Consider the following 15,017-nt stretch of genomic DNA (forward strand, 5'->3'; position numbering starts at 1 on the left):
TATATCAATTGTTACAAAGTATAATTATAACTGTGTGGGAATATATTATTAATGACAACAAGTTGTAAAAATAACAAGATACTTATATACTTCCTCATACAAAAATGATGTTTTTGTTTTGATTTTACATAATCAAACTTCAAATATATTCTGACCAAAAAATCTCATTAAATTTTAAGCAATTTGATAATGGGAATTTTTTTAAAATTCGTCTCAATTTACAGGTTTATAATATCAAATTTTCATACACATTAATTATTTTTTAATACATGATTAAAAAATTAATGGTGAATTGTACATTTTGGAAATTATGCAAAGTCAAAACTTGAACATCATTTAGGACTATTAATGTATTCGAGCATTCCCCGCTAAGCATATTAGATATTGTTTATTTTCTTCATCAAGTTTTTCCACAATAATTGATGTTTGACTTTGGCAGATCTCAACTATAATGAATATGATAGAGGATAATGTGTAAGTTGACTTTGATATATAGCTCGTAACTTTAAAGAGAATGATAGAGGCTAAATGTGAAGGTTCACTTCATTGAGTGTCAACTAACTTTAATGAGAATGATGTATAAAGGGAGAACGAAAAATGTCAATAATGTAATGTCAATAATGTTCTTAATTATTATTAAGTATAATATTTATAGACATGCTCTCTTCGACATTTAAAATAAGATTTAATATAAATATTCTTAGTAGTATATTTCTTATTAAGTTAAGCTCAATAAAATTACATTAATTAATATAAATAATAATTAGCAACTTTAAGGAACAACTACAAATCAGTAAAGCTATGCTTTTTAATCAAAAGTTCGTTACATTTAGCTCCGGCAAAAAGAGTTCAAGTAAATCATGAATAAATGATTTAACTCGATATTAGGTTCATAGAGCATGACCTTATTCAATTAAAATATAACATAGTAATATATATTTCTTTACCAACACTTTTGACTTTTACAATATATATATATATATATATATATATATATATATATATTTGTTAACAAAAGTAAATGTATTAATCAGAATTACGTAATTTTTCGAAATTGACATTTTCAATTTTCAATAAACGTTGATTAAAATGTTTAATGGTAAATTTTGGTACATTGGAAAACATAGATTTCAAAAAATTGCAAATATTTTAAATTGGAAAAGTTATGTACAAATATTACAAAATAATAATAATAAAAAAAAAAGCTAAAGATAAATCACCAAGCATTGTAACTACTTCAGTTCAAATTAGCCTGATAATTGAAATGAAGAAGTACACAAGCGGTATATCTCATTCCTAATACACTTCAAACTTAGTACACTAGTTATTGAACTACATACATATATATATAAGCTAATAATTAGCAAGAAATATAATATATCATGAACATTATGAAATGTACATAATCTAGTTAATTAAGTTAAGGTTTATTTCTAATAGGAGCAACACTATTATTCTCATTAACCTTTGAAGAGTTCAAGTCCTCGGGCGAAACATGTTGCTGAGAGGTAGCCATAACAGAAGGATTATAGGAGTACCAATGTGCCCAAAAGAGGTAATTGAGGAAGTTGAGGAAGCTAAGACCAGCCAACAACCAATAGAATAAATCCAACCTATCTTTGTTAAGGTCATTTTCACTCAACCATCCCTTATTAGAAGGGGATAAAGAGGAAGTAACCTTATTTATAAGGGTAACCAAGATAGAACTAAAGTAAAACCCAAAGGAGTAAGAACAATAAGTCATTGCTGTGAGAAAAGATTGCATCCCTTTTAAGGACTGCTTGTAGAAGAATTCAATAAGCCCTACGGCAGTTAACATCTCGGACAACCCGAAAATGAGAAATTGTGGTGTGATATAAAAGATGGAGAGGTGTTTTTGGTGGTGAACCATGTTGTCTCTTCTTTCTTTCTCCATGAGGGCAGCCGAGACCATTGAAAATGTGGCGATGAAGAGGCCGGTCCCTATGCGCTGGAGAGGGGAGAGACCAGAGTCGTTGCCAGTGAATTTACGAGCAAAAGGGACGAAGAATTTGTCGTAGAGAGGGACGAGGAAGAGGAGGAGAATGTAAGGGATGGCTTGGAGAGAAGCGGGTGGAATGCTGAAAGATTTGGTAAGTTTATTGTTCATTTGGCTTCCTTGTTGGACTGAAAATGTTTGTAGTTGAGCTAATATTGTGTTGAAAACTATTGTGCAAGCAAAGATTGGAAGTACTGAGATTAAGATTTTCACTTGTTCTACTTGAGTAACTGTGCATAATCTCCATGCTCCTTCTGATTTGTAGTTTGATCCGTCTTCTACTTTGATGCATGCTTTGTCCAAGAAGCTGAAATGTACAATTTTTTGCACAAATAAAGTAATATAAACTTACTGGCTATGAAAAAGATTAATGATACCAAAACAAAGATTAATGAAAAGTTATTTAAGTAATACTACCTCCGTTTTTTTTTATCAGCAACTTTGAGGAATATTTGTGACACAAATATTCCTCAAAGTTGCTGATAAAAAAAAACGGAGGTAGTACAACATTTAAACCATTATCCAACAAATACAATAAAAGAATACTTCTCAATCCACTACAAATATTATATACAAAGTCAATCAAATTTGTTGAGTAGTAGGGGCAGAGGGAGTATAAGAATGCTAAGAAAATTAAGTTTTAAAAGTTACGTATTATTTGACTAATTTCAGCATTGAAACTATATACTACTCCAATTACATATTAGTTGCAATTTTGGGGTATTATTTGTGAGACATAAAATATTCCAAACTTACAACTAATATGTAACGGAGGTAATAATTTACTTTATGTAACTTAGCTAGTTTGTTTATAAAGAAAAAATATAGGATTAACAATTTTTACATATATATACATAATAGTTTTATATTTTTAGAATCATAATTATTGTTTGAACTTATAACGTCATTAGAGAATGGAGGGAGACAAGTGAAGGTGGCTATTAATTTCTATAATAAGCCAAGGTGTTATAGAATGTTCCAAAAAAGTTAGTTGCCTTGACACAAAAGATACATCCCACAAAATATTTATTAAATTTTTGTTATCATTTGGGGTGGCAATAGTGATAAAGGTCTTTGACTTTCAAGCCTAAATTAGTGGTACTAAAATATAGGTAGCCTTCACTAACTTTATCGCTAAATAGTAATCAAATTAAACCATAATCATGACACAAGTTTTATCTCAAAAGAAAATCACCAACAACACCAACAACAATAGTAATAATAATAAACGTTAAAGACAAAGGAAAGTAAATACGAAGTTTCAAAACGAAAAGAGTATACTACTTCCGTTTTGTATTAGATGAAACCCATTTCATTTAGGCAAGTTTGTCTATATGTACACTTTTTAATGCAAATATCCTTGATTACATATTAACAAAAATTAAATAAAAATTTGATATTTAAAAAATAGATGTTGAGACGACTCTAACAAAATCTCACATGACTATACTTTTTCTCAATATGAAATCGCAAAAAGAAACCCGAGTAAGTTATGTGAATAGTACACAAAGTCAAACAGTGTATTCTAATTTGAAACGGAAAAAGTATTTATTAAGAAAAAAAAAATTTGAGACAACCATCAATATGCGCTTGTTCAGTCCAATCCATATTGTAATGGTACTAGTACTAGCCCTTAACAAGGTCGGGCATATGATGCATATATTATGAGATAGTGGTGATGATTCAGAAGCAAGACATTACAGTGTAAATAGACCCTCAAAGCAAGTGGAAGTATTATTATATGCTCTCATAGTTTACACATTACTCCTATCAACTGTAGCATGCACTTCCTTAGACTCATCTCTTACGACTTTGTAACATAGTAATCATTATTATTAGATAGTGGGTATATAAGTAAAAATAAAAAGAAATAAAGCAAGTTTTGACTTAAGAAGAAAAGATAAGAATGAACATATTTGTTGGATTGGATTACCTGAATCTTTCTGTATGAATGAGATTGTCAGATGCATTGTAACTGGTATAGTGATGAAGGTTGTTGGTATTAGTATTCCCATGAAGCACCTTTACATCTGATGGACAAACTTTCTTTCTCTTTAAAAATGCGGCCACAAATACCTGTATGAGGTGGAGTTAGGCAGACAGATACAAGGAAACAGTCATACCATATTAAGGTGGTTTAGGTTTTTTGGTTGATGATGAAAAAAGATAAAACACAAAAATAGATTGTCCGAAGAAGATTATTAGTGGAGGATACCACAGCTCATAAAATAAAACAAAAAAAGAGTGAAAGTGAGGTGATTATTTAGTAACCTACAAAAACACTTAATATGTTCTATTTTATTTCACATGTTTTATTTTATATTAATCACATTTGTCATCCCACATGTTTAAATATTAATATATCTAGTCATCAATAAAATTTATAAAAAGTTATAATTATTAAAATGAGTATACAAACAAGATCTCATATTGCTATGTCGTTTTATCATAACTATTAGTCACAAACATAGTTAAAATTAAATTTATGTGTGAATCGTGTTAAAAATTATGAATAAATCGTACCAATAAATAAAAAAAACAAACAGGAACAGAGGATGTATCATTTATATTAAGTAGTACATACCTTGTCTTCAGGATCGGAATAGACGACTAAAGATCAGGCATGTTTCTTTTTCGTTTTAGTAAAACTATACCAAAGACTTAGATTATGTGACTGACTGACAGCTAGCACCCTTGATACTACCCTAGTACCCTTAAACCCTCAACGGCCTCAAGAGAGTATCAAAAGATCGATCAAGAAATTAAACCTTTATTAGTTCATAGAAAATAATATAATACTCCGTATCTCCATAATTTACAGCGAAGCCATCTCTTACACTGTTGTCCTAACATTGCCGACAAAAATGTAAACAAAATAAACTCAACTTGAATGTATATAATAGACGTAGAACTATTAAAAAATAAATAATAATAATAATAATAATAATAATAATAATAATAATAATAATAATAATAATAATAATAATAATAAACTCAACTTGAATGTATGCTTCTCTCATACTGTTTGTCAAACTCGGTGGTGGTATTCATCCTATAACTGTGGAGGCTGTTTGGCGGCGTCTGGTTTCGAAGGTCGGTGCTGTTATGGTTGGCCAGTCTTTGGGAAGTTACTTTGATGGTCTTCAATTTGGTGTTGGGGTTTCTTCAGGTGGTGAGGCAATTCTTCATGCTATGAATCGGATGATTGAGGATCGTGGTTCTGATGTTGGTCATCTTTCAATGTTGTTGATAGATTTTCAAAATGCCTTCAATCTTGTTGATCGTGCAGTCATGTTACTTGAAGTTCGTCGTCGTTGTCCGGACATTTCGCGATGGGTTGAATTCTGCTACTCTAATCCAGCCACATTGTATTATGGGGACCACACCTTATGGTCGTCTCGCAGGTGCAGTAGGGTGATCCCCTTGGTCCTTTGCTATATGCTTTTTGCTTTGGTTTTACAACCCCTGGTATGTAAAATCAAATATGCTTTTGAGGTATGTCTTCAGGTGTGGTAATTAGATGACGACACTATTATTGGAGACACTTTGGTGGTGGGGGAAGGTTCCACAGTTGATTATGGAGGAAGGGCCTCGTTTTGGGTTACATCTTAACGTGGAAAAAATTGAAGTTTTCTAGCCTATAGAAGACCCTCGTAGCAGACTTGTGTGTGTGTTTGCCCCTAATATTACTCGACCATTTCATGGTGTTAAGTTGCTTAGGGGTCCCGCTAGTTCTGATTCCAGTTTCAGTGCTAAGCTTGTGATGCAGAGGGTGACCAAGACCATTTCACTTAAGGATAAGGTTGCTAAGCTTGATGATCCTTAGTGTGAGTTGTTGTTGCTTAGGGAATGTACCAGAGTTTCTAAACTCTGCTTTGCCTTGCGTATTTTTCCTCCTAGCATATTTGAGGCGGCTTAGCGCACATTCAATGGGGCCCTTCGGTCTTTCTTGTAGCGTATTGTTACTGCTTTAGGGCCTGGTTTTGGTGATTGGCAGTGGCGGCTTGCCACCTTACCATTTGCATTTGGAGGGCTTGGTGTTTATTCTACAGATAATTTACGTCATTATGCTTTTCTTGCTTCTCGTTTACAGTCTGCTGGGTTGCAAACAAAGCTTCTACGGCATGCTAGCATTGTTGGTCTTGGTTGAGCCTTTGAAGATGCATTGAGTTTGTTAATCGGACGGTGGAGTCTGACATTTTGAGTAACCCTAGTGAGATCACTGCCCTAAACTCATGAAGGAATTGGCAGATATATATTTCACAAAGGTCACCGCTTCTGCAGAATCCACCTTTTCTTTATCTCCTCGACAATCAGCTTTGTGAAAATCGCTGCAACGAGATCACACCTCTGCTTGGCTTCAGGCGGTCCCTATTTTAGGGTTGTGTCAGACAATGAACACAAAGACATACCGATGTGTGTTGTGCTACCAGTTGGGTGTTCCATTATTCTATGTCTCGACGCCGTGCTCTACTTGTTCAAGGGTTTTTACTAGGGATATTTTCGGTGATAACGCGGTATCGTGTGCTGATATTGTTGGTATTAAACATCGGCATAATGTTGTTCAGGATACCCTTGTTGATATTTTCTATCGTTCTGGGATTCCAACAAGGAAGGAGGTTGACATTGGGTTGTGTGGAGGGAACGACGGGGCCCTCAGACCTACAGATATGTTACTTTATTCCTGGGATTGTGGTTGTGGTGTCTGTGTTGATTTGACAAGGTCTTCTCTTTTAACACATTCTGAGCTATCTAACTTTGTTTCTGGACGGGTTGTGGCTGATGCGGCTCATTGAAAGCGGGTTGAGTATGAAGCTAGTTGTCAAGCGATTGGATGTGGTTTCATTCCCTTCTCCTTTTCTTCACTTAGGGAATAAGAGGAGGAGGTTGTTGCATTGATTAAGCGGGTTCAGAAATTCTCGACGACGCAAGAAATTGGGGCACGTGCTGCTCCTCATATCTTCACTAGGATAGGATTTGCTATATCTAGAGGAGTGGGGGCCCGAATTGTATCTCGGTTTCCCACCAATTTTTTTGTAGGTTATAATAATAATAAGCAAAAATTGCAAGGAAGGTCTTTTTAAGTGGTCGACCTTGTGAGGAAGGTCCTTTTATGAAAAAGGTGGCACAAAAGGTCCTTTTGTGGCGTTTGGGTTGTGAGGAGGGTCATTTGACCAAAATCCAGCGTTGACCTCCGTTTTTCGGCCAAAAAAAGTCACGTGTTGTGCACGTGACCACTTAAATCAACCTTGTGAGGAAGGTCCTTTTATGTTGCTCCTTGTTGTTTGGTGTTTTTATCAATTCCTTGGATGATTGTAGAGTACCCAATTCTAAGGGATTCGTCGAGTTTTCATCTAGATTGGTTTATATTTGGGACGAATTATGTTTGAGCTTTTGCTTTGAATCTTGCTGTGTTCTTGCTTGTTGGGAAGACATCGGTTTTGACTATGAATGTTGCTGGGGTGTTAAAGATTAGTTGTTGATTGCGTTTTCGTGGTATGTGATTAAGGATAATGTTACCCCTATCAATTTGTTTGGGTATGGGTTGGCATTTGTCGTGTTGGGTACTACAATCACTCTAAGTTGCAGGCATTGAAGGGAGGAAGAAGATGAAGAGGAAAGAAAAAGAAAAAAAAAAAAAAAAGGTTGACACGTGACTTTTTTTGGCCAGAAACGGAGGTCAACACCGGAGTTTGGTCAAAGGACCTTCCTCACAACCCAAGCGCCATAAAAAGACCTTTTATGCCACGTTATTCATAAAAGGACCTTTCTCACAAGGTCGACGACTTAAAAAGACCTTCGTCGTAATTTTTTCTAATAATAATAATAATAATAATAGACGTAAAATAATACATTATTTTATATCAGCAGGCAACACTAATGTCATATTATACTGATAACGTATACTTCGTATTATACTAATACATATTATTTTAATTTATATTATAAAATTAGTATGTTACAATTGTAATGGAATATTCCTGTTGTAGCTTTAAATTCTTAATTTTTGCCTACGCATAAACAGTTCTCTACATGTAATTAATACTCATGGTTTTGGGAATAAACCACAATTATTAAGCAACCACGTCGTCATTTAACCTTTTTCACCAACAACCCATTATTTTTTCATTGTTTTTCTAATACATTATTAATAAGAAGAAGAAAAATAAAAAATCAAGAAAAAAAAAACACACCTCTAGTGAGTAGATATTAGCTTATCCATATTCTTGTAAAGTCAAATATTAAAGACATAGTACTATTTACTACGAAATCGGTAAATTCTTTTTTTTTTTTCCCTTTTTGTTGATAATATGCACTAGAAAATTTGGAAACGAAATATGTCAAAGGTCAAATTGTTTTCCGTCAACGTTCTAATGATCGAAGTGATATAAAGGAATAAAGAAGTTTTATGTCCACATCTTTATATCTTTACCAATATTTTATTACTATTTTCGCCACAAATTGTGTGCAACCTCGTCAACTAAAACGACATATTTAAACTATTATTACATGTAATATGAAAAATTAAAAATGTTGAGGTTTTTGTTTGATTAGAAAATTACTAGCCTCTTTAATTAGCATAATCCATTTCCTTTCCAAAAATTATACAATAACAAACATGCACTAAATGTTCATAGCCTAAAGGTTGTATTTATTGAACTATAAGCATAATAACTACCTAAAACAAAATACTATTAGTGACTATTTCAAATATATGCTGCATATCTAACAAGTGCAATGTAATTTACAAATCCAAGATTAGATACGTATTTGAGAACAATTACTTTGATTTGTGCTTATATCTAGTAACAAGTGATATGTATAATCGAAACCCATAAAACATAACCAATTAACCATTATTTTGTAAACCCAATAATTCACACATGTTCATTAATATTATTGTAAATAATTAAATACTATGTATGGAATTTTAATTAACAATTCTACATGAATAAAGTGATTATAGGTATATATTATGTATGCCAAAAGATGCATTTTGGTTACCATGCATGTTATGTGCCCCAATAAATCCACGACTAATTATCATGCATGCAAAAGAGCAAAACACAAACGATGAACGGCAGTAGATGCATGTATATTAATACCTGAGCAATAGGAGTAAAAATGCTTCCGCGAGGTCTCTTGTTCTTGTACACAAGAGTGCCAGAAACCAAGCAAATTAACCCCATAGCCATGACAATGGCTGAGATACCAAACCCGATATCCATACCGGAATGCGTCTGGACCCAAACGAGGACGGTAAGGGCAATAAGCTCACCAACGGAAAACGCGAAGTAGGCTGCATTGAAGTATGTCGAAAGCTGGGTAGACTGCTTGGAGTTGAACTGATCACCTCCATGAGCAATCATATTAGGCTTCACACATCCACTCCCTAATGCTACTAAGTAAAGTGCTACGAAAAATATTAAAGCCTGTATTCCCTTTGCTTCTTCGCAAATTTGTCCAGTGCTGTCTTGTGTTAGCATGTTGCACATTGCTGGCTTTAGTTGTGGTAGGTGTGCTTGTACTGATAGCAAGATGAACCCCTGTGTTTTAGCCAATATATCCAATTAATGAGGTCGCAAATTATTATTTTGAATATTACATGAGAAAATCTTGTTATTATACTTCATCTATTTTCTTTTATTTGCAACGTTTTGACTTTTATATTTGTCAATATATAATTTCAACCCTTGATATATTTAATTATAGATAGATAAAATATTAAAATTTGATATTTTTAAAAATAAATAGAGTCAAGTCTTATAAAATTTCCCATGAATATATTTTCAATAACATATAAATTACTTTAAAATTTGATAATATTAAAATATAATACTAATAAATTTTTTTAGACACTATCAATTAATATATACAATATAAAAATCTTGTAGAGATGAAAAAAGTAATCCACAAAAATTCAATTTGATAGTAAAGATCCTAATAAAAGTCTTAAATCACAATTATAGTATTGCACTTTATATCATATCACAAAAAAAATAAAATAAAAAAATAACAAGTTAGTTTTGTGGTTATCTTGGAATGTCTTGAAAAAGCCTATGTAGGATATATATATATATATACATATATATATATATATATGCTGAGTACGGTTGTATCACTTTTTAGGTACATAATCTTTATTAATTTTTTGTGTCAAGGAGCAAAACCGAAAGTGGGGGCAACTTTGTCTAAAAGCTTTAATATAGTGTAAGCAGAAATTGATCAACGAACACAAATACTTGTTTAGTTGTATGTGGTCATGTACCAAATAGTCAATGGTGTAGGCATGTAACCACTTCACATATAAGAGTATAAGACTATAAATTGAGTAGTAAAGTTTATAGCGACCATTAAATGAGGTTAACTTTTTTTTTTTTTTTTTTTTTTGACAACAGCAAATGAGAAATGAGGTTAACTTTGTGGATGAATGTTACTCATATAATTAACTTATTAGTTCTCATTCTAATTTTGTGGGCAATCACCCTGTTTTTTAACTCTGAAACTCTCTCTTAACTTGAACTATAACCATTTTAGTACACCTACTACTCATTAAATCAACAATCTCAGTATATTTTCTGAATAATTGTACAAACTTTATAAGGTTATGATCCCTCCGGTTTTTTTTTTTTTTTTTTTTTTTTTTTTTTTTTTTTTTTTTTTTTTTTTTTTTTTTTTTTTTTGTATTACATGTTAACTCTATACATATGTCGGTGTAAAATTTTGACCAATAGAATCTTTAATTATCAATAAACATAAATTAAAACAATTGAATATATACCTACAAAACTATATATTCATTGAGACAAACTATATATACACACACTAATAATCTATTCATTAAGACGTTTCTAATAGATACCCATAAAACTATATAAATATATTTTCTTATGTATAAATTAAAAAATAGGTTAAAGTAAGTCAAGTAAATACTCCAAAAAGTCCAAAGGAGACACCGAAAAAACCGGAATGAGTAAATATTTTTGCTTTGGTTATACATTCACAATACTGCATGGCAAATAATGTACTTAAAAACTCTTGCATCTTCAATTTATTAGAATTTTATAACTTTATAAAAATTGGAGATTAAATTGTATTTTTGTGATGTTTTTACTGCAGCTGTTAAAATAACAACAATTAACAATAAAAAATAAAGATAAATTTTTTTTTTTTTTTATAAATCTTCAACTTAAGTGACGTGACGGACTTAAAAAGATAGAATTGTAATGATATTACAGCTTAAGTGAAATTAATGAGAGAAACGGGTCCACACCTATGAGAACGAGAGAAGGTAGTTAAGGGCGCATTTTGTAAAGTGCCAAAATTTCGCCATCTATTGTTAGAACCACTTACATTATACTTGTATATTCGTACAAGCAATTAGTGAAAGTTTAACGCAATGATAACTAGTTGATCCAAATCCTAGATATTTATATTTAAAATGCAATATCAAAATCAGTCTCATAACACTTGTAGATCCCCCAAAATTACCTAAATATTATAATGGTGTATGAGCTGATACTCAAAAGGCAAAATCTTGTCATTTAACGACCGCTGTTAAAATTAAGTTTATCAAAGTTGTTTTATTTAAAAAACCTTAATGCTAATTGGATTTTTCCCGGTAATAAAACGATTATATCAATGTTTTTTTTTTTTCCGTATTTAATAAAACAGTGTATGTATGTGGCGAATATTATTAACATTACTATCAAAGTCGAGCAAGAAGGTAAGAGTGGACATACAGAAAGTTCAACGAAGCCGAATATGAGCATGGTCCAAAAGCTGCCGAGATAAGAATCGGAGAGGTAGCCACCAAAGAGAGCGAGAAGGAAAATCGTGCCAATAAAATTTGTAACTATGTTTGCTGCCTTCGAGAGCGGGAAATGCATCTCATTTATCACGTATGTTATTAAATTGTTTCCCACTGCCGCTATTGCCATTATCTCAAACGCTTGTAATCCTGCAATTTTACGTATACACAACTTTTAGTTCTAATGTCCATATTCTCTCCTATAAATAATAATATCTCCAATTGTTTTGTTTTTGCTTCTATTATGCGGCTATAAAGAGAGCCGCATAATAAAAGCAAAAGATATAATGATATAAATGGGATCCGATCTCATTTCTTAGATATGAAATTGAAATTTTTACTAACTTAAATTACATTTGCTTTTCCTTATTATTTTTAAAGTGAAAATATCAGAAAATATAAAATAAATACAAATTAGGTATAAAGTAATGTATTTGTATCTTATTTTATGCCTATTCTAGGCTATTCTGTCGTCTAATGGGAAAACTACTTGGCTCATTATAGTTTTTTATACTCATCATAATCATGCTACCTGAGCACTCAATTTTTGTAATACTTCGTAATTAAAAAAAATAAAAAAATCTGGTACCTTAATTGTTATAATTACCTATCTACTTCTTTGACAAGAAAAGCTTGAGGTTGTTTGACTTGATGTCTTGCTAAAAAAAAACACACCTTATTTAATTCTTCCAAGGGGTAAATAGATCAGTCCTTAACATAAAACAACTTTAAAAGACAAAAGACATTTTCCTTTTTAATTATTATAGGTTATACGAAACCATACAAAATATTGGTGGGTGGGTTTATTTGAATTATATGTTTGGTCCGACACGATCTTATAGACCTCACTTATTATAAAGTAAATAATTTGTGAAAGTTAGCTGGTCAAACCTTGTTAAATTCTTATAGTATAATCCAATATACTCCGTTAAATATGGAATCAAATAGTAATATACAGTGATTATACATAATCATCTCGGATCTTGATAATAAGTTCTTATTTTATTTCACTAGCTACTCATAATTATGAGTAGTCTTCTATTAGAAAAATATTAATTTCCATACGCAATGAAAAATATGAAAAAATGAAATAGAAAAATTACTTCACTTGAATTTTTTCTATTAATATACATACTCTCTTTGTTCTTATTTGTTTGCCACATAGTAAAAATTGTGGGCAAGCTTTAAAACCTTTGAACATAAATTCTCAATTATTTTTAAGTAATAATATAGTCAAGAGGATCTTGTTAGATTTGTCTCATTTTATACTTTATTAATATCAAGTTTTTGTAATTTCTAAACATACGAAAATGAAAATATTTCCTTTTAAGACGCATTTTAGAGATGTTAAAAAGTCTAATAAAACAAATAAATAAGGACAGCGGGAGTACTCCGTAGCAATTTTCATAGTAATGTGCTTTGACACGATTGTATTACAATAGCTCATACTCTTTTTTCATTTTCGGCATATATCTACACCTTATCTTTCATTTTCCCTTACCTATTTTTGTCACGCACTCACATGCCTTTATATTTCATCTATTGCATTAATTACATGTTTCATACAATCATTCATTTCAATAGAAATAGCAGTTTGCTGTAAGATGTAATTAAAAAAAAAAAAAAAGAAACAGTAGTTCACTGTAAATTTTAGATCAATACTGAAAAATAAAGGGTTGAGTAAATAAATATAGTAAAAATCTGAAAAATGATTAAGAGTATAATATTTGACGAAATAAGGAAGATAAGAAAATTACCAAGTACAAAGACAGCTGCTCGCATCCCACCATGTTTATTGGGATTAGAAGGTCTGCCTCTCCAATCAACAGTAGTACTTAAATTTTCATCAATCATCATCCCTGATTCTTCATTATTATTCTTGTTACCCTGCACCGATTTTCCTCTCTCTAAATCCATTTTTTAAATAAACTTCTCTAGCTAATTTAATTGAGTTAGAAAATAGTAAAATAAGGTAGAAATATTTATGAACCTATATTTTATGAAATGTTGCGGAATAAAACAACAGCTAGCACATGAAGAATGAGGGGGTGTGGGTTTCAGTGTTTTTTGTCTTGGTGTTTTAATTGAGAATCAGTGAAAAGTAATGAGGGAGAGTTTTGGGTGAAGGACAGAGTTTGTGGGTTGGTCCATTATTTATAGATAGAGTTTTCAAAAGGAGGGGAATGAATACTCCTCTATAATAAAATAAAATTAAATAATGGAAAAGAAAAAGAAAGGAAAAGGACTGTTAGTTGAAAAATGATGTCACAATTTTTACTGTATATCGTAAGAGAAACAAGTATGCTACAAATGCTACGGAGTAGTTGTTTCCGGACTTACGAGTCAATGGAAATAGTAGAACCATTGATTGGGGTAATTAGTCAAGTTTGCGAAACCGGCCATGAGATGATTAGGTATTGGAATTTACCTTTTTTCAATATTTTGAATAGGAACACCAAAAAAAATTATTTTGAATGGTAATTTTTCTATGTCGTTGAAAATTTTACCATGGGTGTAATTTTCTTCTTGCTTAGATTCTCTTGATACACCAAATAACTCTTTTCTATCATTCCTTCTTTTAATTTTAATTGCATCGCTTTTTTAAAATAGAATTTTTAAATTAGTTGCATAACTTTTCCTTTTAGTTAATAAACACTCTCTATCTCTCTCTTATCACATAGGTCTAATTTTATATTTTCTCTATCTTTCTCATCTCTAAAAATTGCCTGGGAGTTCAGAATTTGCAAAGTGATGCAACTAAAAAACGGATGAAATAATGTAATCCTAAAATTACAGGGATTTTAAAACTCTAATAACTTGAGTCCACTTGAACTCTAATAGAGTCCTAGAAAATGATAAGGGAATAAATAGGTCGTTACTACCTACCCCTAAATCAAATAGAATTAATAAACCTAGGCAAACCAAACACGAGTATTGGGCAAGCAAAGGGGTCGAACCACAGGGAGATGCTAAAACACTACAATCACTAACAACAACTAATCTAGTTCAATAGATTGGACAAAAGAACGAACAATAACAAATTATTATTAAACTAGAGGGAAAACCAAGTATGACAAACACAAATAATAATAAAACTTGTGATCAAATTAAGTCTTACCGCTTGGTTTCTTTCTCCTATCTTTCCTCTCTATTTTCTCACTCCACCGCCAACTTTCGGCTCGCCGGCGA

At 31.6% G+C, this 15,017-nt stretch overlaps 1 protein-coding gene across 1 annotated transcript; it reads right to left on the minus strand.

Annotated features, from left to right (window-relative positions):
- Nucleotides 1–1,206: 1,206 nt before the first annotated feature.
- LOC110687857 (protein NRT1/ PTR FAMILY 4.3-like) lies at nt 1,207–13,967 on the minus strand. The gene is made up of 5 exons (XM_021864504.1): nt 13,586–13,967; nt 11,761–11,978; nt 9,124–9,564; nt 3,951–4,093; nt 1,207–2,324 (listed from the first exon to the last, which is right to left on the minus strand). The coding sequence occupies exons 1-5, from the start codon at nt 13,743–13,745 to the stop codon at nt 1,421–1,423; spliced, it is 1,866 nt and encodes a 621-aa protein (XP_021720196.1). The 5' UTR covers nt 13,746–13,967; the 3' UTR covers nt 1,207–1,420.
- Between the last annotated feature and the right edge of the window lie 1,050 nt (nt 13,968–15,017).

The sequence above is a fragment of the Chenopodium quinoa genome, unplaced genomic scaffold (assembly GCF_001683475.1).
Source record: "Chenopodium quinoa cultivar QQ74 unplaced genomic scaffold, ASM168347v1, whole genome shotgun sequence".
NCBI classification, from domain to species: Eukaryota; Viridiplantae; Streptophyta; class Magnoliopsida; order Caryophyllales; family Amaranthaceae; genus Chenopodium; species Chenopodium quinoa.